This window comes from Dasypus novemcinctus, chromosome 6 (genome assembly GCF_030445035.2).
Source record: "Dasypus novemcinctus isolate mDasNov1 chromosome 6, mDasNov1.1.hap2, whole genome shotgun sequence".
In the NCBI taxonomy this organism is placed as follows: Eukaryota; Metazoa; Chordata; class Mammalia; order Cingulata; family Dasypodidae; genus Dasypus; species Dasypus novemcinctus.
The window spans coordinates 2,460,426-2,485,668 of NC_080678.1; the positions used below are offsets into that span (position 1 = coordinate 2,460,426).

The 25,243-nt window shown below is 40.8% G+C and overlaps 1 protein-coding gene across 1 annotated transcript; it reads right to left on the reverse strand.

Moving 5' to 3' along the window:
- Nucleotides 1-11,333: 11,333 nt before the first annotated feature.
- Nucleotides 11,334-12,266, reverse strand: LOC101421384 (olfactory receptor 13A1-like). Its single transcript, XM_012518854.3, has one exon. The coding sequence runs from the start codon at nt 12,264-12,266 to the stop codon at nt 11,334-11,336; it is 933 nt and encodes a 310-aa protein (XP_012374308.3).
- Between the last annotated feature and the right edge of the window lie 12,977 nt (nt 12,267-25,243).

The window sequence follows — 25,243 nt, forward strand, 5'->3', positions numbered from 1 at the left end:
ACACTGAGGATGAAATGGAAAAAAATTGCCTTGCCACTGTACATACAGGGCAACACTTATAGCAGTGATAAAAGACAAAACATCAAAAAAAAAAGCTTTTTCTTTTTTAATTTTTGCATACCCCATTTATTTTTACTTTAATTGTACTAAATTAGTATCTAACCTTTAAACCCATCACTATATTCCATTTTACTATTAATGGAACCTGGCAATATTTTAGGTTTCACTTTTGAAGAAGTTCTGGATCACAGAAAGGGGCAACTATGGCAGGCGAGGAATATTGGTGTGGGATGCTATTGATAGGGGGCACATGATTGGAAGGGAGTTCTCCAGGGCACATAAAAATGTTTGGATATTTTCACAGTGGTTACAGTTAAAAATGACAACTGAGGGAGGGCTGAGTTCCTAGGCATGGGAGCCCTATCACAATCCCCAATGGAACAGCAACACTCTCCCAAGTGCAATGGCTAAGACCAATAAAGAAGGATGGTCCAACAATGAGCCCTCGATACTAATGACTATGCTTGTGAGCATATGCACCTGAAATAAGAACTAGGCTTAGAGCTGCAGGGTGCCTAAGAGTTACCTCCTGAGAGCCTCCATGTTGCTCAAATGTGGCCACTCTCAAAGCCAAACTCAGCATGTAAATGTGTTGCCTTCCCCCCATCATGGGACATGACTCCCATGGATGAGCCTCCCTGGTGCTGAGGGATTACTATCAAGTACCAGCTTATGATGTAACTAGAAAATGACCTTAAATAAAAGAGTCAACTCAGACCAACAGAATATCTCAGCCTACATGTAATATCAGGTGTTCAAAATGCTTTTTGACCTTGAGTAAAAGGGGGAAATGGAAAGGACAAATGAGTTTATGTGGCTATGAGTCTCCAAAAATGAGTTAGGAGGTTATCAGAGGTGTCACCCTTACACACGCCTCAGCAGAGTCCAAGAGAAAGCCAAAGTATATACAATCCCAGGTATTGGTTCTTCTGAGGACTACAGAGACCCACAGGTTCTATGATCATGGTAGATGGACTTCAGTGCCATGCAAGTTGACCCTACTTTGGAGTTTGTGTTCCTGAGTGTGATGGAGTTGGACTCAGATGTAATCTTTGCTAACAAGCCTCTCCTGTTACTTTTACTGGACCTGTCGTTGGCACTGGGGCTTGGTGTATACTCAGGGGACCTAAATCTCTGAACTGTCCATGTGATAGCCAAGACTTGAGCCTCAACAAACTTGTAACTCCTAACATGTGGTTTATTGGACTTATGCCAGCCAGCTAATAGGGACATGAAGAAGGCCAAATACCACACCAGGGAGCCAAGAGTGCCTACAACTGCAAGCAGGAGAATTGCATCCATCATCCACCTGGAATCTAAGCCCCCTCTTGATATAGAGGTGGAATGGACATAACCATCTCAGTGTCCACAGATGGAGGAATAGAGCATAGATTTAGAGTGGACTTACTGATATTCTATTCTGAAACTATTATGATTAGTAATGGAAGATAATGTAGCAATGATGTGGAGAAAAGTGGCCATGGTAGCTGCTGAGGGTAGAGAGAGGAGAGAAGAGATATGATGTGTAGGCATTTTCAGGACTTGGAGTTGTCTTGGGTGGTACTGCAGGGACAGTTGCTGAACATTGAGTGTACTGTCATGGCCCACTGGGTGGACTGGGGGAAAGTGTAAACTATAATGTAAACCATTATTCATGTGGTGCAGCAGTGCTCAAAAATGTATTCACTGAATTCAATGAATATCCCATGATGATGAAAGAGGATGTTGATATGAGAGGAGTGGGGTGAGGGGGTGGGGGTTATATAGATACCTCATATTTTTTGAATGGAATATTTTTTAAAAAGACAAAAAATAAAGTACATACAAGATTAAAAAAATAAAAATAAAAAATAAAAAATGAAATTGGAGGAATCACACTACATAACTTCAAAACATACTACAAAGCTATAGTTGTGAAAATGACATGGTATTATCACAAGGATAGACACTGTTGCAACAAGTTTTGGTGCGCACTGTGGGTGTGAATAACTCGGTGTGCGCAGCAACAAGACACAATGACCAATGGAACTGAATTGTGAGTACTGATATAGATTCTCAGATATACAGTCATCTGATATTTGAGAAAGCCACCAAACCCACTCAACTGGGAGAGAATGGCATCTTCAACAAATGGTGCTTGGAGAACTGGATATCCATATGCAAAAGAATGAAAGAGGATTGCCATCTCACACTTTATACAAAAATCAAGTCAAGACCTAAATATAGAACCTAAATATAAGAACCACGATCATAAAGACCTTGGAAAACAATGCAGGGAAGCACCTACAGGACCTTGCAATAGGAAATGGCTTCATGAACTTCACTACCAAAGCACAACAACAAAAGAACAAATAAATAAATGGAACCTCCTCAAAATTAAAGCCTTTTGGACCTCAAAGGAATTTATCAAGAAAGTGAAAAGATAGCTTACCCAATGGGAGAAAATATTTAGTAGTCATATGTCTGATAGGAGACTAATATTCTGCATATATAAAGAACTCCTATAGCTCAAAAATAAAAAGACAAAGAGCCCATTTAAAAACTGAGCAAGAGATTCGAACTGACACTTCTCCAAAAAGAAATACAAATGGTTAAATAACGTATAAAAAGATGCTCAAAATCACTAGCTATTACAGAAATGCAAATCAAAACTACAATGAGATACTGTGTTATATCCAGAAGACTGGCAGCTATCAAAAAAAAAAAACACAAAAAGCAAAAAACCAGAAGACTACAAGTGTTGGAGAGGATGTGGTGGGAATGCAAAAGGATCCAGCCATTCTGGAGGACAGTTTGGTGGTTTCTCAAAAAAAAAAAACAAAACAAAAAAAAACTAGCTATAGATGTGCCATATGATGCAGCAATTCTACTGCTGAGTATATACCCAGAAGAACTGAAAACAAGGACACAAACAGATATATGCACACCAATGTTCATAGCAGCATTATTCACTATTGCCATAAATTGAAATCAAGCCAAATGCCCATCAACAGCTGAATGGATAAACAAAATGTGGTATCTACATACAGTGGAATACTACTCAGTTATTAGAAGGAATAGAATACAAACACACAGGGTAACAGGGGTGAATCTTGAGGACCTTTTGTTTAGTGAAGCAAGCCAGACATTGAAGGACAAAAACTACATGACTTCTCTGATATGAAATAAGCAAACCAAGCTGTCTCAGAGAGCTAGAGACTGGAAGATAGGGTTACAGGAAAATGGGGTAAGTGGAAGGTTTGTGCTGATACCTACATGGATGAGATCTATGATAAAGTGGAGGTAAGTATTTGTACAAGGAAGGGATAAGATGGGGGCATAGGGCTACTATTTGGTGAGGCTTTGCAGGCTTTAGAGGGGCTAGGGTTGGGAGGATGGGTCAGATGGCCCAAGAAACTGGAGGGAGGGCTGGTGGAACAGTTGAACATGGGATATGGTCGGGTATGTAGTTGAAACTTTAATGTTGAGAGAACTCTTTAGAAAATATAAGGAAGGATGATCTGCTTAGGGTGCTTAAGGGGGAGGGCTTTTGACACAGACACAGGCTTCTAGAGAGCGTATGAGTGTTCATCTTGTCATAGCATGTAATACCATTGGATAGAGACACATACAATGAGTGAGAAGGTGTACCCACATCCTGGGGAAGGCTGAAGTTCTCAAACAGAGGGAATTGGGTATCTCGAGAGAATTGTTGGCTCCCAATGGCGGGGGGGTGGGGGTGGGCAGACGGAGAGCAGTCTAGTATGTCAAGCCCTCAGCATTCTTGCAAGTGTCTGTGAATCTCATCCTTCAAGAAGTGAAGCTTGGCTGTCAATGTGAGCACTGAGGGGAGAGGGAGAGAGGAATATTATAGATAGAAGCAGGGTAAATGGGGGACAATGGAAGTGTTCCACAAGATCATGCAATAATGGATATAAGACATGTTAAATTTCACCAAAAATGTATAAAAATCTATAAGCTAAAATGTAAACCATAATGTAATTTAAAAATTAGAAAATTGTACAGTCTAAAATATAAACCTTAATATAAACAAAATGGAGCCATGTTTGATAGATATATTTCAATATCTGTACATAACTATATCAAACTGCTACAATCCACTCTCTTAATTCCAAAAAGACATTACAATATTGAAATCAACCTTAAATCAGTTAACAGTGTAAGTACTAAATCAGATCACAATCAATTTAAATAAATACAGTTTGTCTTGGGGCAGTCCTGTCTGCTACAGACCTCTGAAACTTACAAAACGATTTATCCATTTCCAATACAAACAAATAGTCAAAGGATAAATATTTTCATTACAATAAGGTGAAATTGGGAGGAAGACATGAGTCAGAGTTTCTCTTCTGTTCAGTAGACCTGCAGAGTCATTCTTAAGATGATGGTTTCTTCTTCTTAGGACCTTATGGGAGACCACCCTTTCCATAGTCTTGCCCAATGGTCATTTTCTTGGTTCCACTCTCATCAAGCATCTGGGTGTAGACCAAGCTCCAGATCTGTCCCTCCAAAAGTTTTGGGGTGATTGCCCACCTTACCCAATCTTTGGGAGAGAGTCTTAACATCCCTGGTACTGTGATATGAAGACAACATTCTCCCTATCCTTTGGCATACAGGGTCAACCATCTCAGGGCAATGATTTGGCCACCTGGCCTTCCCTAGCCTTTGGGGGACAGGTCCAAAAATCTCAGACCTGTGGGATTCTGACCTTAATCACCCTAATCCTTGGGGAAAGTGCTCCACACTCTCTGTACCCTGGGGCAGCAAAACTGTCCCAGAATATTTGATAGGAACATCTGTCCTCTTCAACTGTTGGGGCAAACTCACCTCTGTACACATTAATGAGGTTCCTCTCTTGGCCCAATGTGATGTTCTAATTCCAGATCTCAGCTTCCAGTTTTCCCCTGAAAGTGATTTTTCCTTCAGTCTCTCCTTTCCACGTCCTTTTTATTCTAGGCTGGCAGTAGTTTTTATCAAAATCCTTGTTGGTTTAGCATGCAGGAAGCAGAGTTCCAAGGCATCAGACAGTAAGACTTTCCACAAGTCTTTCCTAGATAACTACATCTTCAATCCTGATTTGCAAATTCCATGTTTAGATAAGTCCTCCAATGGGGTACTTCCCTCTGGGAGCTTGCTTAGTGCAGGTTTGGAATTTCCAGAATAAGTTTCTGTTTTCTTTGTGCCTGACAGGTCAGTCCTCAGCATATCTCTCTCATTTAACATTTTGCTATTAGCTATAAGGAGAAGCCAAGCCACAGTCTCCAAGATTACTTTGGAAAATTCTTCAGCTAAATGCCCAGGCTTGCGATTTTCAAATTCTGACTTATATAAAACACCAGGAGTTAATTTTGATACATTCTCTGCAACTTTAAAACACAGATTGCCTTTCCTCAAATTTACAATAATAGTTCCATCATTTCAAAGACATCATAAAAAGTCTCTTTAGCATCCATATTGCTATTAACAGTCTCTTCAAAGTGATCGAGGCCTTTTTCATCAAACATCTTACAATTCCTCCAAAAAATACCCCTTACCCATTTATAAAAACCATTCCAGCATTTCAGTAATTGCAAAAGCACTTCCTCTCCTTTCAGTACCAAATTCTGGATTAGTCAGCCAAAGGGGTGCTGATGCAAAATACCAGAAATTGATTGGTTATAAAAAGATATTTTTGAGGGAAGTACCTTACAGATACCAGGCCATAAGGCATAAGTTACTTTCATGTGTTGGAGCAAGATGGATGACAATGGCTGTGAGGGTTCAGGCTTCCTGGGTTCCTCCCTTCTAGGGTCTCGCTTCTCTCTGTGTTCAAGGTTCTTTCCTTCCAAGGGCTTGCTTTTTCATGAGCTCAGGTTTCCTCTCTTGCTTAGGCTGGCTTCTTTTTCCTCTGTGAGCTTACTTCTTGGGGCTCCAGTTTAATTCTTCAGCATCAAACTTCAACATCAAAAACCCTCACATCAAAAGCTTCAACTCTGTCCTTTGCCATGCCTCTTATCTGTGAGCTCCCACCCAGCAAGGGGTGGGGAATAAATGTCTTAATTACGTGACTGAATCAAAGCCCTAATCATAACTCAATCATTCCCAATAATGGACCAGATTACAAATATAATCCAATATCTAATTTTGGAATTCATAACTATATCAAACTGCTACACTGGGGAAAGGGGAAAAGGGTTTGATGATGCATATATGGCCGTTCCCTATATCGTATATGTGACTTTACTGTGATCTAAAGCTTTTTTGAGGTCAAAATTTAAAATTAGAGGAAAAAAGATTGTAGACACTGAGGAAGAAATGAAAGAAATTGCCTTGCCACTGTACATACAGGGCAATACCTATTACAGTGATGAAAGGCAAAAACATTTTTAATACCCCAATTTATTTTTACTTTATCTTAGTTTTTCTAAATTGGTATGTATTCTATTTCTAATCTTTAAACCAATCATGACTGTTTCATTTTCCTATTACTTGAATTTGGCAATAAAATAGGGTTCATTTTTGAAGAAGTTTTGGACCACAGAGGGGTTCAACTATGGCAGGGGAAGAATGCAGGCGTGGGTTGTTATTGATGGGGAACACATGTTTGGGAAGGAATTCACCAGGTTATGTATATAGGGTACATAAAAATGTTTGTGTATTTGTTGGGTACTATTATAGTAGTTTCAGTTACAAATGACAACTGAGGGAGTGCTGAGTGCCTAGCCAGGAGAGCTCTATCACATTGCCCAATGGAACAGCAACAATCCCCCAAGTGCAAGACCAAAGACCAGTGAAGAAGGATAGTCCAATAATGAGCCCTTGATATTCATGACAATGCTTATAAGCCTGCATACCTGAAATATGAACTAGGCCTGAAGTTGCAGGTTGCCTAAGAGTTACCTCCTGAGAGCCTCCATGTTGCTCAAATGTGGCCACTCTCTAAGCCAAACTCAGCACGTGAATACATTACCTTCTCTACCATTTGGAACATGACTCTCGAGGATGAGCCTCCCTGGTGCTGAGGGTTTACTACCAATCACTAACTGGTGATGAAACTAGAAAAAGACCTTGTATAAAACAGGGAAAAGGTAAAGACAAATGAGTTTATATGGCTAATGTGGAATCTAAGCCCCCTCTTGATATAGATGTGGAGTGGACACAACCATTCCAAGGTCCACAGGATGGAGGAGTAGAATATAGATTAGAGTGGATTTAATGATATTCTATTCATCAACTATTGTGATTAGTAATCAAAGAAAATGTGGCATTGGTGTGGAGAAAGTGGACATGGTGGCTGCTGGGTGTGGGGAATGGGAGGAAGAGATGAACTGTGGAGGCATTTTTGGAACTTGGAATTGTCCTGGGTGATGCTGCAGGGACAATTACTGGACATTGTATGTCCTCCCATGGCCCACTGGATGGAATGTGGGAGAGTGTGGGCTATGATGTGGACCATTGACCATGCTCAGAGATGTATTCACCAAATGCAATGAATGTCTCATGGTGATGGAGGATATTGTTATGGGGGAAGGAGTGGAGTGAGGGGGGTGGGGGGTATATGGGGACCTCATATTTTTTTAATATAATATTAAAAAAATAAATAAAAACAAAAAAAAAAGAAGAGTCAATTTTGGTCCATGAGAATTTAAACTCAAATAAGTGAAATTGACACTTCCCTCCAATGTTTTAACATGAACATTTTCAAACGTACAGAAAACTTGAAAGATTATACATACCACTTATATTTTATAATTAACATTTTGCCATATTTGCTGCCACATATCTATCCCTCAGTTCATGCAACCATCGATTTGGGTGTTTTTTTCTTTTTTATCCCAGAACTTAAGGAGAACTGCCCTGCATGAAAAAAGTGCAGCCTGACCAGGAATGGGGCCGCACACACAGCTGATGTAGCAAGATGACATAACAACAATGACACAGATTCCGTGTGCCACTGATAAGAATACAAGCAGATACAGAAGAACACACAGTGAATGAACACAGAAAGCAGACAACTGGTGGGGGGGGGAGGTGAGAGAAATAAATTTTAAAAAAGTCTTAATAAAAGTAAGTTGCAGGGAAGCAGATGTTGCTTAAACAATTGGGCTCCTGTCTACCATGTAGGAGGTCCAGAGTTTGAGTATTGGGCCTCCTGGCAATTGCTAACTGACTTGCATGACAAACAGGCCTGAACAGAGAGCTGACACATGCAGAGTGCAGGCTCACATGAAGTGTTGCCCTGTGCAAGAGTGCTGTCCCATATGGAGTGCTAGCCCAAGCAGAGAGCTGGTGCAGCAAGACGATGCAACAAAAAGAGACACAGAGAAGAAACAATAAGAGACACAGCAGACCAGGGAGCTGAGGTGGTGCAAGAGAATGCAAGGTCCCAGAATTGGTTCCTGGAGCCTCCTAAAGAGAAGACAAGCAGACACAGGAGAACACACAGTGAATGGACACAGAGAGCATACAATGAGGGAGAGGGGAAGAAATAAATAAATCTTAAAAAAAAGTATATTGCAAATATCAGTACACTTCATCCCTAAATGATTCTGCATGGGTACATTAACTTCAGTTAAATATTTGTTTATGGTTCTTTCTTCTTGAGGTAAATATTACATAATGCACATTTTGTAAAGTGAGTCCTTGGATGAATTTTGACAAATGCTTACATCAGCATAATCTAGATTTCTAACAAGTTGTGGAACATTATCCTCACTCAAAACTTCTCTTCTGCTTCTTCCCAGTCATTCCCTGTCCAACTTTCCTCCCCCTCCTCCAAGGTAACCATTTTTCTGACTTTATACCAGCATTCATTTCTTCCTTTTTCTTGAACTTCATATCAGTGGAATGATGCAGTATGTACTTTACAGGTAAAGTTTCAGTCATGCAACATAAAGTTTTTGAGATTCAGATAAAGAGAAGACATAAATATCTTAAATGTCAAAAATCTAATAACAGAGATTCAAAATACATGAAATAAAAAATTAATAGAACAGCTCAGAGAAATAGAGAAATTGAAAATTGTAATAGGATACTTCACTACCCTTCTGACAATAATTTATATAACAAGTAGAAAATTAGCAATGGTATGGTATAGAAGACTTGAACAACACAATCACCAGTTTGAATTCATTGACATATACCAAAAACTTTACCCAATTACAGTAGAATTTACATTCTTTTCAAGTGCACCCACAACATTTACCAAGGAGGACCAAAAATTAGACCATAAATTAATTCTTAACACATTTAAAAGGACTGAAATCATACAACGCATGTTCTCTGAAACAAATGGAATCAAATTAGAAATCAACAACATAGAGATATCTGAATAGTATTCAACTATTTGGAAAGTAAGTGACACATTTCTATATAGTGCAGGGGGCAAATAATAAATTGAAAGGAAAATTAGAGAGCAATGAGAATTTAAGAAAAATGAAATCACGGTATATCCGAATTTGTGGAATGTCACTGATGCTGAATTTAAGGGGATGTTTATAGCACTATATATCACAACACATAAGGTGGGAATGTGACTATAAGCTAAAGTAAACTTATTATTATCCTAATAATAGAAGAACTTGTAACATTGATATAAAGGCAATGGTCACCAGAGGTTCTGAGGGGAAGGAGAGGGAAGAATAAGTGTAAAATGGGGCATTTTTGGGACTTTGGAATTGTCCTGCATGATATTTCAGTGCCAGATACAAGCCAATACACATTTTGTCAAACCTATAAAATTGTGTTGAAAAGTATAAACCGTAATGAAACTATCAACCATGCTTAGTATCAAAGCTTCAATATATGCTCATCAATTGTAAAGTAGGCGCTGTTAATGTGGGAAAGTATGATTGGGGGAATCCCCTATATTTTCAATGTAACAGTTATGCAATCTAAACCTTCTTTAAAAATAAAGAAAAAAGAATCAGTAGGGGTCCTCACGTTTTTTGGAACTGTAATATATATTCTGGAATTACTGTATATTTTTGTCCCTCAAAACTGTTAAATATACTACATTTATCTGGAAAATATAGACATAGGAAGAACAAGTGGACAGTGTTAACTAATCTACTATGGATGCTTGTGGCATCTTTGATTAGGTGTTACAGAAGGAAAAATGTCAGACCTGAGAGGGGTACAAAATCAATGAAATTTGAGGATGCTTTGGATACAGCAAGGAAAAAGGACCAACATTTTTCAGTCATTGTGGCTTACAGCTAGATAGGAAACAGAAGACCATGGATTTTCATTTGAATGACATCTCCCCAAATTTCCAAGTACTACTGAAGCTAGGCAGGTATATCAATTGATTTAGGGATTGAAAGTGAGGTCTGGCCAGTGGTATAAATTTGGGTACCACTGGCAAATATTAACGATAAAGGCAGATGTGAGCATGAATGTAATTACCAAGAGAAGAAATGAGAGAGGGCTTAAGTACTGCTGAACACAAACTTTTAGAAGCTAGAAGCCAAGGATGAGGTTAATAACATTAATTCATAACAATGCTAATAAAATAATATTTGGAAGGATTTGAATGCAATAAAATAGTGTTGAAGCTTTGTTCAAAACTAAGCATCCAAAAATAACTTTTCTTGTGATCAAAAAGCTTGTTGGTAAAAGAATAGTAGTGCCTTTTTTTAAAAAGGAAAAGTATACAAAAATATGCCTCCTTCCTGCAGGTCTTTAATAAGATAGGCTGTCTGGCAACTCTTTTTCTTCACAGTCCCAAGTCTTTGCCACCTCATGGGCACAGTGAAGCAGCACTTCTTGTTACTTCCACAAATCAGACAAGAGGAGCTGCATCAGAAAATCAGGGTTCAGGTGAAGTTCTCTAATGCTCTCATCAAGAGACTCCATGTATAAATGCCCTAAGCAGTGTGCTTAGTGGACCTCACTCCAGAACCTGAGACCCATGTCTGAAAGGGGAAGTGGCCAGCAGCACCCACATGTAAGGCTATAGCCCTCTTCCCTGGTGTAAATGTGGGGGTGAAAATATCAGCAGACCCTGGAGTTAGGATGCAGATGGCATGAACTGTCGGCCTCTTGCTCTTCTTCCTGGTTGTCCCTCACTTTTTGCTTCCATGAAGGCCTGAAATCATCCACAGATACCTACTAGGAAAGTTCACATAAAGTTTCCCATAGAAGGTTGGTCAGTTCCAAATGGGGAAAGACATTGTTTTTCAATCTGTCACATGAATTACTTTCTTATCCTTACCCCTTACACCAGATTCCCAGAGTCATATTTTGAAATTAATTACTTAACAAATAGAAAAACTCAGGTTGGCCATTTCTTTTCATTTACTGAATGTGGGAAACACCCTCCTGAGGGCCACTTTCACATCCCTGTTGCGCAGAGTATAGATGAGTGGGTTCAGGGTGGGACTCACCGCCGTGTACATGAGGGTGACCACTTTGCCATTTTCCATGGAGGAGCTAGAACCGGGGAGGAAATAGGTGTAGATGACAGTGGAATAATACATGCAGACCACCAGGAGGTGGGAAGAGCACGTGGAGAAAGCCCTCCGCTTGCCCTCAGCTGAGCGAATGCGCAGGATGCTGGCAATGATGAATGTGTAGGACAACATGGTGAGCAAAAAGTTGACCACCGCAAAGAAGACATCTGACAGGATAGTCATTATGTTGTTCAGATTAGTTGGGCTACAGGCAAGCAGCAGTAGTGTGGGGATTTCACACAGGAAGTGAGGAATATGATTGGAGCTACAAAACTTCAGCCGTGCCATCAGGCCAGTATGCACAGAGATGTTGATCCCACTAACTGCCCACACACTGCCTGCTAGCAGGGCACAGAGGGGTCTGCTCATCAGGGTGTGATAGTGCAGGGGCTGACAGATGGCCATGTAGCGGTCATAGGCCATGACGGCGAGCAGCAGCAGCTCAGCCCCCAGAACCCACGTCATGAAAAAGATTTGTGTCAAGCAGCCTCCATAGGAAATGGTGCTGCCCTTGACCAGCAGGTTCTCTAGCACTTTGGGGAGGACGGTGGATGTGCAGACAATATCTACAATTGCCAGGTTGCTGAGAAAGAAATACATTGGAGTGTGGAGGGTGGGATTCAGACAGATTGCCATGAGGATGAGGCTGTTCCCCACAAGAGCACTCAGGTAAAGGAAGAGGAAGAGAGCAAATAAGGTACCCTGGAGCTGGAGATTTTCTGAGAAGCCCTGAAGGATGAACTCTACCATTGCTGTGTCATTGTTTGCTGCCATTGGGTGGGTGAAGCACTCCGAGGTGTCCTGGAAAGCAGCTGACACCTGGCAGGGGGAGGTACAAGAACCAGAAGGTTACCCTGTCCTGTCTGCATGCAGGTCCCACTAAGATTCTACAAGGATGTTTCTGGTGGTAACTTTGCCCTAGGAAACACATGGGTAAGATGTTAATGGAGGACCCTGCACTTGGGAGACAATCAGAGAATGGACTTTCACTCTAGATCCACACACCACCCATAACCCTTCCCTACACTCACACCTCCCCCATGACATTCTCTCCTTCCTGTTGGTGGTGGGGGAAGCATTGCTCAATAGTTTATTTAGAAAGTGCAGCCTCTCTCTCTGTAATTCATTTTAACTATGAATATTTCCTACATTATCCTCACACGTGGAAGTAATTGAGATATGGATCATGGAGTTTGGAAGATGCATACACCACAGTCTGGTGGGCTACAGCCCTCTGTACTCCCAAAGAGTGAAAGCCATCTCCACTGGGGATTGCGCAAGTCTTCATGCAGAAAATTTCCTCAGAGACTGGGTGGAATTCTCATGCTCAGGATGAGCAAGTTTGCAGGAAAGATGAAATCAGGTAAGTAGTTTGGTTTCCCTGATGGTCCAGCAGATAGGAGTGCAGACTAGGAAGTGGTCCTGGCCCCAGAGTGGGTCAAGTCTTGGGAGCAGATGAGGGCCACTCTCATAGTTTAGATGTGCAGGAACCTGGCCTCAGGCTCCTCAGCCCAAGCAATGTTTGCCCCGTGTTGCCTTGTGCTTTCTAGGCTGCTCCCAGAGAATGTGGGAAACTAGATCTTGGGCATCCAGGGCTGCTGAATGAGCAGCTGGACTTGGTCACTGGAAGAAAATGACTCCAGGCTCTAACCCCATCCCAGTTCATCTGAGCTAAGTTGGAAGCTTTTCCTTTCAGTGAGTGTCAGGCTATGCCAGAGGCTGAGGATGGATTAGAAAATGGGGCACACTGAACCTCAGCATAAACCTGGATCTCCCGCCTAGGCATGTGCCTAACTCCAAAGCATGAGGGATCCCTAACCTTACATACCTGCCCAGGAAACATCCCTGACCCAGGCCCCTCAGGCAGGATGAAACCTAACTCAGATAAGGAGAACTTCTTCCTTGAGTTCTCCATCCCTGGGCCAAGGTGCTGCCAACCAAACACTCCAAGATGAACATTTCCTTCCATTTCCCTAAATCCCTGCATACCCCATGCCCAGGCTACCCAGGAAGAGTGTCCGAGGACCTGCCCTGGAGCTTCCAGGTAGGTAAGGACTGCCTGAGAACAAGGAGCTGTTAAGGTGTGCACATTCTAACCAGGGACAGGAACCCCAGTGCCCCCTGAACAGAAGAGCTGCAGGCTTGCGGAAATGTGCACTTGCCATGAACACACAGTGGGCAGAAGGCAGGAACTGCACATTGAGGACCCTCTGATATGTTGACTGCTGACAGGTCCACTCCACTCATCCTCTTTGCCCTCCAACCTCACAAGGACTGAGGAGAACACAGAGTACTCAATGGAGCCTGAACTACGTCCCTGCAGAACTAAGGTGCTAGCAGTTCAGCAGGACAGGGTGGGAGTTCCTCATTCTTGGGTGTTTACATCCAAGGGTCATTGGGGGGGCCATGCAGTGATCACTTGCACACACTCTTCTCCACAACACTGGTCCATCCCTGTGCTGGTACATATGACCAAGCCCTCTTCCAGTCCCTGCAAACCTGATTCATAGGGAGCTGAGTCAGCCACCTCCAGCTCCTGCAGCCAGAGTGGCTGATTGTAAAAAGTTCTTGAACTAGTGTAGTTTAAATCAGAGCTTCTGATTTTTCCCTCTTTCTGGTCAGTTGCACAGATGGGAATGGAGGCAGCAGAGCAGAGGAACTTGGAGAGTCTTGGGCACCTCAGCATCTCAAAGTGAAATAGTAAAAGACAGGAGCAAAGTGAATGCAGGGGCATGTTTTATTTGGGAAATTTGGTCAGGGTTAAGCCAAAGCTGTCTTTTTAGAAAATTGGAAGGAAAGAGAGTTCACAAGGCAACTCTAGGGGAAAACACACAAACAGTTATTTATGATGAGTGCATTCCCAGTTTATTCAATGGATGTGCCACCAGGAGCATACTATCTAAATATAAGAAAGTCACATTTTCATGAGGAATTAACAATATCCTTACCGTGGATAAAGGGGAGGTAGAATCTTGGGGTTAAAAGCTTCACTTCTTCCTGTTTGTGCCTCCTTTGTTTACTGTTGAACTTTAAAGGATTCTGTCCACTGAGTGTGGACGTCAAAGTCATGAGGGAGAACTGAGGGGCTGAGGAGGAGTGGTCCTCGGGGAACAATTACCACCAGCTAAAGGTAATCAGAACCCTGTGGAGTCAGTCTCCAGGGGGTGCAGGACCTGAGGAAGGGCCAGGGCAGGACAGGGCCTTAAGGCTGTGGAGAAGGTTCCCTGGACTATAGTTGGGGACAAGCCCCATTTCCCTATGGCCTGAGCCTGGCAGAGGAGCTTCTGGGGCCTCTTGGCCTAGACCCCTGGATTGTACATTCTTCCACTGATGATTCAGATGGCGTCTGCAGGAAGTGGAGGGTTCTTCTCAAGTCCAGGTCATTCCTTACAGCAGCTGTAGATCTAGCAATATGGGAAGTAGGATGGAGCGCTCCTGGGCACCCCACACTCAGTCCCCTGTGGGGAGCATGTTGCATCAGTTTGGAGCATTAGTCACAATTAAAGACCCAGCCCTGATACTTCATGGTTAACACAAATGCTCACTTATTCATGTATTCTCAGTTTTCCCAAATCCCTCATTAATGTGTTAACATTTCTTTGGGAACCACATGATATTTAGGCATCATGTGACCTTGGACTCAGTTTGGTGCTGACAGTTTCTCAGACTGTCCTTGTTTGATGACCTTCACCATTTGAGGAGGATCAGCCAGGGGATTGGTAGGAGTCCCCTCTATGGGGATTTTTCTGATGTTCTCCTTGTGAGTAAACTGGGTAATGGGTTTGGATGGAAGGTCCCAAAGGTACAGTGCCCTTCTCAACACACCCAATCAATGGAGCATGCTGTGAACAGGACTTACCACTGAATATGCCAACCTTAGTGTGATGGGATTTTCAATCATTTATGTTTGGACACAGCAATAGACCAGGGTCCACAGACAGCAGACACACTGCCCTGACCTTGTGGGCTGAGTCAGAAGTGGTGTCAGGAATCCAGGGAGGGGTGAGGGTCAGGGTCACTGGACTGGTCCAGCTCCCAGTACCTCAGCAGGGTCAGTCCCAGCTCTGTACCAGGTAAACTTTAGTTCCTCAGGAAGTTCAGAGAAAAAATGTGTGGAGCCCTGCACAGAACTGCTGGCCTGAGTGACACCTAAGTGAGTTCATCAAAGCTTCTGCCTCCCCCATGTTACAAAATTTCCCAACTGATCATTAAGGTATCTTCTGGTTGTCCCCTTAAACCCTACCTAATATGGAACTGAAAAAATAATACAGACAGGGAGGACCTGGAAATTTGTCTTAGAAACTAACTGCACAACATGTGACATGTAAAACTTGTTAATACAAAATAACCAAAGAGAGGACAAATAATAATAATGATTTGTTGTTTTTTATTTCTTTATTAAATTGTCTTTTTTAAAAAGATAAATAGATCACAAAAAATGCTATATTAAAATATATAAGAGGTTCCCACATACTCCACACCCAACACTCACTCCACTCCTCACACATTAGCAACTTCTTTCACCAATGTGGAAAGTAAAACAGCAACACTGGTTTCCTCTAAATTTCAAAATGTGTACACCCTTCAACTCTTAGGCAATGAATACTTTTAATCTCTGACAATCAATTAGTAAGGCACATGAGAGATAATGGAATGAAATGTCTGCAGCTCAGGATGGTATTGACAAATACCCATGGATAAAGGGGTTTACTGGGTATATATTACATTGAAATATACCCAATAAGACTCTTTATCCAGAGGAATTTGTCAACTGCATCTGCTGAGCTTATAGTAAATGCACACATCTGTCCTGTGACTGCAGGCTCGTCACAACAGTGCAATCGCCTCTTTTTCCCAGACGGTTGAGGTTGTTCAGGAGCAGGCTCTGCCTGCAGAACCAGGCCCAGCTCAAGGCTGCCTCACCCAAGCACAAGCACAGCCAGCAGAGTCCACAGACTATGGGGGCCCTGTGCTCAGACTGCAGAGAGGAGATCAGCAACAGGGACCTGGTTCCAGGAGGGAGATAAGCTTCATGATGCCCTGAAAAGGCAGGAATGTTCCCTTAAAATGCCAAATACAAAACAGGAGACGGTCAGAAGACTAGGGGTCCTGCCTTCTTTCTCTTGCAGAAAGCAACTTGGTTAGGGCCTGCTCTGCATTTAGTCCCTCTGAGTATTGAAGAGATTGAGTCAAGTGAAAAGTGCAGTCCTAGTTTAGGAAGGAGCAGTGGGGGCACCCTGTGGGGTCAGGACATTGTGGGGTCAGGAAATCCAAGACTGGGGTTCCCATGAAGGCTACACCCAAAGGGGAGACATTTATACCCCAGACCAAGGAGCACTTCTGGAAAGGGAGATGGAGCAGGAGGCAGGGGTTGTCCAGTGACAGTAAGTATCTGGTGGTCTCTCTGTCCCTTTGCAGTAGGCAGGTGCTGGAAGGGAGGTCTTGGAGGGGTAATTCACTTCCTGCCCGGGTTTTGGATTTAGATTTTTGTCTCTGCCTTAGACTTATTTGGAGGATCTTACCATATGAGTCATCCCAGAAAGAGACCATGGATCTTGGAAAGAGGAGAAGAAGAACAAGCACTAGCAAGGGCGCTGGTTGTCCCCATTCCACTGACATAAAGATGTGACCAGCTGACTGAACCCCTAGGATCAAACAGGCCACCACACATTCATTCATAAACTGAAGTATGACCTTCTGCAAATGAGCCTGATGGTAGATCTGCCCCCAGGCACATGGGTTCTACATTAGTAGAAAAATCAAGTTGCCCTTCTCTCACTTCCCTTCCATGAGTCTGTTCTGAGGTCTGCATATAACTCTAAGCCAGGTTATAGCAACACAACTGGAATCAAAACACTTTCTCATAGTGCCCTTTTGGGCACAATGCCCTAGGTGTCCAACCTCCTGGAAGATAACAGACCTCTACCTCTGATATCCTGGTTCACAAATTTCATGATAGGAATGCAGGATGCATTCCTGAAAACAAGCACCTGAAATCTAGAAAGCCATCTGACACCCCTTACCTGGTGAAAATTGATAGGGATGGTGTCATCCATCCTTTTACACTTCGTTTAAGCTCTATGCATAGGTGAGTCTCAGTCCACAAATGGAGGTCTGCCTCCCTGGAGATTTCACCTCCTTGTTCCAAAGTTCCTGGGTAATTTTATTCCCTCCCATGATGCCTGCCTACCTCCCCCACTCCACACCTGCCCTGTAAAGAATAACCTGTGTCCACAAAGATATACAGTATGTTTTAAGTGTTTTGGTTCACCTCTCTTTTACCACCCTATGGAATATTAAGGAGTCCATTGACCTTAAAATGGCTAATTGTGTCCATTTTCCTACTTGCTCCACATCTTCTGGCCTACTTTAATTAGGGCCTGGTAAACTGTCTTCATTCAACAACTCCTTGTGGTGTCCCTACAATGTGTCATGCAGACTGCTGGATCCTAGATGGACAGTGCTGAAGACAGACAACAGCTTCCATTCCAGGAGAAGGAAAGCCACAAAGTTCCCACCTATATTGTCATCAAAACCACCTTGCTCTGCCACTTATTAGGGCCCTGCCACATGCCACAGAAGAGCTGGCTGATGAGTCCAGTAAATTGCAATAAACACCCATGAACTTATTTGCAGTGGTTACCATCCTTCATTTTCTAGCCATTTGGAAGGCAGAAGTGGGGACTGAATCCTAGGCTCTTGGTGCAGCTTACTGGTACCAAGGATGCTATAAAAACATAGTCCTTCAAAGTGTGGGGATGGGTTGAGAGGGTGTTCCTGCTCTCTGGGTTGTTGGACTTACCCAGGACAGCTAACAGGAAGGTGAAGATGGTCAACCACCACACCAGGGGACTGAAAGTGCCTACAACTGCAATCAGGAGAATCACATCCATCAACCATATGGGATCTAAGACCTCTCTTGATATAGAGGTGGAGAGGACATCACCAACTCAGGGTCCACAGGATGGAGGAATAAAATATGGATTAGAGTGAAGTTACTGGTATTCTGCTATAGAATTATTGTGACTAGTAATCGAAGAAACTGTAGCATTTATCTGGAAAAGGTGTCCATGGTAGTTGCTGAGGGTAGAGAGAGGAAAGAGGAGATGAAATGTGGGGTCGTTTTCAGGACTTGGGGTTGTCCTAAATGATATAACAGGGACAGATGATGGACATTATATATCCTGCCATAACCCACTGAGTGTACTGGGGGAGAGTGTAAACTACAATGTAATCTATGATCCATGTGATGCAGCAGTGCTCCTAATGTAATCCCCAAATGCAATGGTTGTGCCACAATGATGAAAGAGGTTGTTGTGGGAGGAGTGAGGAGATGGGGTGTGGAGTATGTGGGAACCTCTTATATTTTTTAATGCAATATTTTCTGTGAACTATATGTCTTTAAAAAAAGAATTTTATAAAAAAATAAAATAAATACAATTAATGTAAGTTATGGACTATAGGTAACTGCAATACTGTAATACTCTTGCATCAATCCCAAATATATACTTTGTTCACATTAGAGGGTATGGAAAAATATGGCAAATATGTGCTATGGATCATAGTTAGTAGTAATACTATGATGATACTATCTCATATTCTTGAATGAGTGTTCCACAACTGTGTGTTGTGTTGGCAAAGGGTTGTAGTATGGGACTTCTACACATATCCATGATTGCTTTGTTAGTTCACAACTTCTGTAATAAATACATATTAATTTTTTATAGTCATGCATTTAAGTCTCCTTTTTATTGATAAACCTGACATCTATACATATTTATTCTTTAATAGTATCCAAGAGGTTTCCTCCAATATTTTCAAAGATCAACTAGGTTGCTTTTTTTTACCTGTCTGTGGTGAACACTGCAGAACCAGACATCACTTGCATTCTAAGCAAATGTAGATTTGTGTAATCCTTACTTAAAATCAGTCAATATTGGTTTTATATATTTTGGGACTCTGCCCTTAAGTACGTATATATTTATAACTATTATGTCTTCTTGTAGAATTGACTCCTGCTTTGTCTTTTGTACTAGTTTTTTTTTTTAACTTAAAGTCTATTTTATTTGCTGTTAATATAGCTATCCCAGCTTGATTTGGTTACTAATTGTGTGGTATATTTCTTTCCATTATTTTTTAAAATTTTATTGAAATATCTCATTTATACATGAACATATATAAACAATAAGTGTGCAGTAAAACTTGTGAAATTGCAAAACACACATGCATAACATCATACATTGTCCCATACATCAATCCAACATCGACACTGCACTACTGTGAAATATTTGTCATAAAGTATGAAAAAATATTATCAAAATCTTACTACTAGCTATAGTCCATATCTTACATTTTGTGTATTCCCCCCAACCCACCATATTGGAAATAGGAGGATGAATGAGAAGGACTACTGATGATTAACATATGTGGCAGTTTTAATTAACTTTACTGTAAAATGGATGGAGTTGATGGTAACACAGTATAGTGAGTAGCAGCTGGCTTATAAATGGGAATGTGGCTGGAAAGGGTTATAGTGAGTAGCAGCTGGTTTATAAATGGGAATGTGACTGGAAAGGATGTAGCTATCAATTGAAAGAAGGCTAGGGAATAGTCTAAGGATTGAATAACATAGTGAACCTAGAGGTGGTCGAGAATTGTGATTGATGCACCAGATGCCAGAATGTCCTGTGAGCTATAGAAGATGTACATTTCTTTCCCATTTTTCAGTTTTAAGATATTTGTGTCTTTGAATTTTGGGTGAATGTCTTATAAATAGAATATGGTTGAGTCATACTTTCTATTCACTCTTCTAATCTCTTATCTTTTGACTGCAGAATTTAATCCATTTACACTTAAAACAACTAATAATGCAGGGCTTTCTGATAAATTTTGCTCTTCAGTCTTTGTTAGTCTTGTTCTTTTTTGATCCTCAACTCTTCCATTAATTTCTACGTTCACACTTATTTGGTTTTGTATTGGACCATTTTAAGTCCTTGCCATTTCTTTCTGCATATATTTTTCATGTATTTTATTTATGGCACTACAGTTTAACATCCTACGTCTGTAACAATCACATTTTACTTGATATCAACCTTTACTTCAATAACATATACTTACCCTCTTTGCTTTACTATACCCATCCATCCCCCAGCATTTTGTTGCATTCCTTAAAATAGTATCTTAAATTCCTTAAAATAATATATTTATAAAATTTATGTCCAAATCCATGCATTTACTGTTATTAGTTATACATTTGCTTTTTAGACTCTGTAAGAAGTTAGAAGTGGAGTTCCATAACAAAAATTACAATATAATACTGGAATGTACAATTAGCCATATGGTTATCTTTATCAGTGGTCTTTATTTCTTAATCCCTCTTTCCTTGGCTGTCTAGTGTCCTTTTCTTTCAGTCTGAAGAATTCCCTTTGGCATTGCTTTGAGAGCAGGCCTAGTGGTGATAAACACCCTCACTTTTGTTTATCTTGGAATGCTTAATCTTTCCTCAATAGTATTTGCTACAATCACAAAGTTGTGCATATATCACTTCCCTCAGTTTTGAAGGAATGTCTCACTGGATTTAGAATTCTTGGCTAGCAATTGTTTTCTTTCAGCACTTTTAAATACCTCTTCTGGCTGCCTTCTTGCCTCCATAATTTCTTTGAATAATTGGCACTTAATCTTCTTGGGATTTCTTTGTACATAAATCTATGTTTTTCTACTGCAACTTGCAAAATTCTCTCCTTGTCCTTTGCATTAGACACTTTGAATAAGACTTGGTTAGGTACCCTTTTTTTGGAGTTTACTCTATTTGGGGTTCAGTGACAAAAGGACATATTCATGTCTTTTGTTAATTTGGGAATTTTTTTGCTATTACTTATTTAAAATCGCTTCTGCACCTTTCTCTATTTCTCTTCCTTCTTGGACTCCAATAATAAGAACAGTGAGAGCATATGGCAATAGCATAGTGAACTCTTCCCAAGCCCCTCTGCTCTGGGTGATGGAAACTCTACTCTGGAGGGATGGGGACAAGAAAGCGGGTTCCCTTTCACCCACACCAACAGTATAAAGCTACAGATTCACCCAGAAGAGTGGGGAATGTTATGGTAAACCACAGGGCTGCCAAGGCAGAGTACCAAAAATGGGTTTACTTTTATAATGGAAATGCTTTTTGGGTAAAAGCTTACAGTTCCAAGGCCATGAAAAGTACTCTTCAAGGCATCATAAGAGGTGCTTTCTCAACAAAGCCAGCTCCTGTTGGCCCTGTTGTCCAGGAATGTGGCAAAGCAAGACGGCCACCAACCTCTGCTGGGGTCTTAGACTTCCCCTCCAAGCTCGTTGTCTCTGTGAGCAACCAAGCATAGGGCTTTCTCTTTTGGGCCTCCTCTATCAGACGCAGTTGCTCTGCTTTCTTCCTGAGTTCAAATGTAACCTATCAGGTTTATAACAATTTCACCTATGCTTGACCTGCTCTGTGGGCCCAGCTTGGGGACTTCATGTTTAAATGATACTCTAGTCCATTCACACATGGCCATGGCAGGGACAAATGTGGTGGCTTCCTTTTTCTGTGTGTGTCTGTATGTGTCTCTCTCTCTGTGTCTCCATATTTATTAGACAGGAACATGAATTACACCATACTGACTATTCCAATCACAATGCTTAAATCAGTCTTTTCAAGCAATCCAATAAAAGGTCTTTCAGCTGAATATAATGCAGTCAAAGGGTATCATATCCACAGCAATCGATCGGTTTGAAAACATAATATTTCTCTTTTTGGGATTCATAAAATAATTTCAAATTGCCATGGGGGAAGCATTTGGCATAAGCTCTACTCCAGGCATATGCTGCTGAGTGAACTGAGGCTCATTTACCTCATCTAACCCCAGTCATATGGCCAAAGATCTGCTTCAGGCATAGAGGGCCAAAAATACCAGGCCCCAATTGCTTCCAGAGAAGCTCACACTTATGTGGAAGTTCCACACTGGAAGGGCAGAGAGAAGGTTGCCATCCCTTCCCAGCACACAACTCATAGTGTAAGGGTGTCACTCCATAAGAAGTGCATCTCTGTTTCTGCTCCCAGGTCTAATGCACTAGCAGAAGGTTTCTGCCTGAGGAAGCACCAGGCCATAGGAACAGAAAGTTCCATCTCTCTCCCTAAGGTGACTAAGTTTATTTGGAAGATAATGTGGGGAAGTTCATGCTTGTATTAATTTCCTAGGGGGCCATAGCAAATACTGTAACCTTGGTGTCTTAAAACAACAGAAATTTATTCTCTCATAGTTATGGGCTCTATGAGTCTAAAATCAAGGTATCTGATGGGCAAGCTCTTTCTGACAACTCTAACTGTGGGATCCTTCTTTGCCTCTTCCCAACTTCTGGCAATCTTTGGCATTTTGTGGCTCCAGTCTCTGCCTTCATGTTCTCTTGGCTACCTTCCTCTGTACCTGTGTCTATGTATCTTCTCCTTTTCTTGTAAGGACATCAATCAAATTGGAATAGGGCAAACACTAATTTTCAAGGACCTCATCTTATCAGTACTGGTTCTGCAAAGTCCCTTTATCCAAATAAGGTCACATTCACAGGTAACAGCACTTAGGACTTCAACATAGTTGCTTTGGGGACACAGTTCAAGCTATACTAATGCCTAAGGGCATTGTGAGAAACTCTGGAGATTTGGCGGTGAACAGTGAGGAGGAGGCTGTTAGCTCAATGATACTAATAACAATTGCAGTGGTAGACCTTCTAGATATCTACTAGAGAAAGAAAGAGTGGCAGAGTTTAAAAAGTTCTCTCCTAATGTAAAAAATGAAATCATACAAAGAATTTTCCCATTTGATAATGGGTTAAAATTAGATACGAATAAGAAAATAATAATAAGAAAATCTCCAAAAACGTGAAACTAAGTAACAGACTCCTATATTACTCATGGTTCAAAGCAAAAACATCAAGGATAATTGGAAAATATTTAGAATTGAACAATATTGGAAGAGAACATATTAAATGTGTGGAATATATCTAACTCAGTTTTTAGGAAGTAACTTATAACAGCAAATGTATATATTAGGATATAAGAAAAGTGTAAGTTTAAAGATATAATTTCCCATTTAAAGAAACTAGAAAAGGAGAGAAAAGAAAACCCAAAACTTGAAAATGAAAGAAATAGTAAGTATAAGAACAGAAATCAGTGCATTTGAAAGCAGAAACATAATTGAAGGAAGGATTTTGGGAGCACAGTAGAGTAGAAAATCTCCAGGAATTAATCCTTCCATGAAAACAAGTATTGAACTTGCAAGTGTCTGAATAAACTATTATTATCTTTATTTATTCCTTGATTACTTTATTTATGGCCTTTTCTTTAGGATTCTTTATATTCTTATTTCATTATTAAGTGAAAATCTATTTTGACAAATGTGTTACTTAACAAGGGCTCATGCCTGAGGCACAAAAACTTCAATGCCATGACTATGGGATTTTGAGAAAAGAAAGACCTTTAATGCAAGGTTGACCTGATTCAGATTGGAAATCCCCCACTCAAATCTGTCTCTCAGAGTCTAAAGAGATGAGGATTTTTATAGGAAATTACTCCATTAACAAAAGTTAACAACTATAATATATGTTAAAAAATGGAAATAAGCTGAAGTAGCCATTATAATAAAAACTAGAAACTATAATATCATGTAAAGGAATGGAACTAAGCTAAAGTAACCTTTACAATAGCAAGTAAAGCCCCTACAGTCAGCAGTTACAAATGTTCCATTTTCACTTAAAAATATTTTTGTTATGTGGTTTTTGTATGAAATGGTCCATGAATGTTAATGTTGCAGTTCGGTTCTTCTATATGGTTACTGAGTTTTAGTATACTAGTTCTATTGATTATTAAGAGAAAAATATTAAAATTCCTGAGTCATTTTAGATTTGTATTTTTAACATTTGCGATCTGCCAGTTTTTGCTTTATCTATTTCAAAGCTTTTTTCATAATTATATAATATCTCACTTTGTCTCTGTTAACTGTATTTTCTTCAACATCTCTTTTGTCTGATATTAATATAGCCATGCATGTGTCCTTTTTCATAAAAAAAAAAAAAAAAAAGCTCTCCTGTGGCTAGAGCAAGACACAAAGCCTGGCAAATTCTTCCCTTTCAAAGGGCTCTGGTTTTAATTTGATAAGACTGTGGAACAAAGCAAGCCCCAAAGACATTCTCAAAACCAATATAGCAGTCATTTAGCAATTAGTGGAGGCTTATTCCTGGGTGTGATATCAAAAGAGCAGACTACCATGAAGCTTATGGGAGATCAGCTAAATACACAACCAAGGAGATGCCAGAAAAATCAAAGTCATTCCTGGTGGCCAGGGACATTGTTCATGAGCCCAACACCGTGCCCCTGAGCATTGACAACAGAAGTTAAAAGATAAGGAAGAAGTATATGCCATTGAAGTGGTTCAGCCAAGGCACCAAACAAATCAACAAGCAACGTTAATTTCATGATGTAAAAATCCATTTAGGAGGCTGAGGAGGTCTATTCCAAAGGGATAGAGGGGGAACGCTTGCAAACTCCTATAAACTGGCAAAAATTTTTTCAGAAAAAGAAGTAGACTTCCCAGCACTTATTCCATGCAGGCACTGGTAAGTCAGAGAGGATCCTGCACTTCCAGTTTTCCTCAGGCTGATCTGTGTGCTAGGAAAGCTTAGCTCTGACTGGCAATATAAAGTGGGTCAAAGCAACAGAAAGAAATAAAGATCGCCAGTAAAGT

What these genes read in the sequence shown, in the direction of transcription:
- LOC101421384 (XM_012518854.3), bottom strand. Translation starts at nt 12,266, where the DNA reads ATGGCAGCAAACAATGACACAGCAATGGTAGAGTTCATCCTTCAGGGC.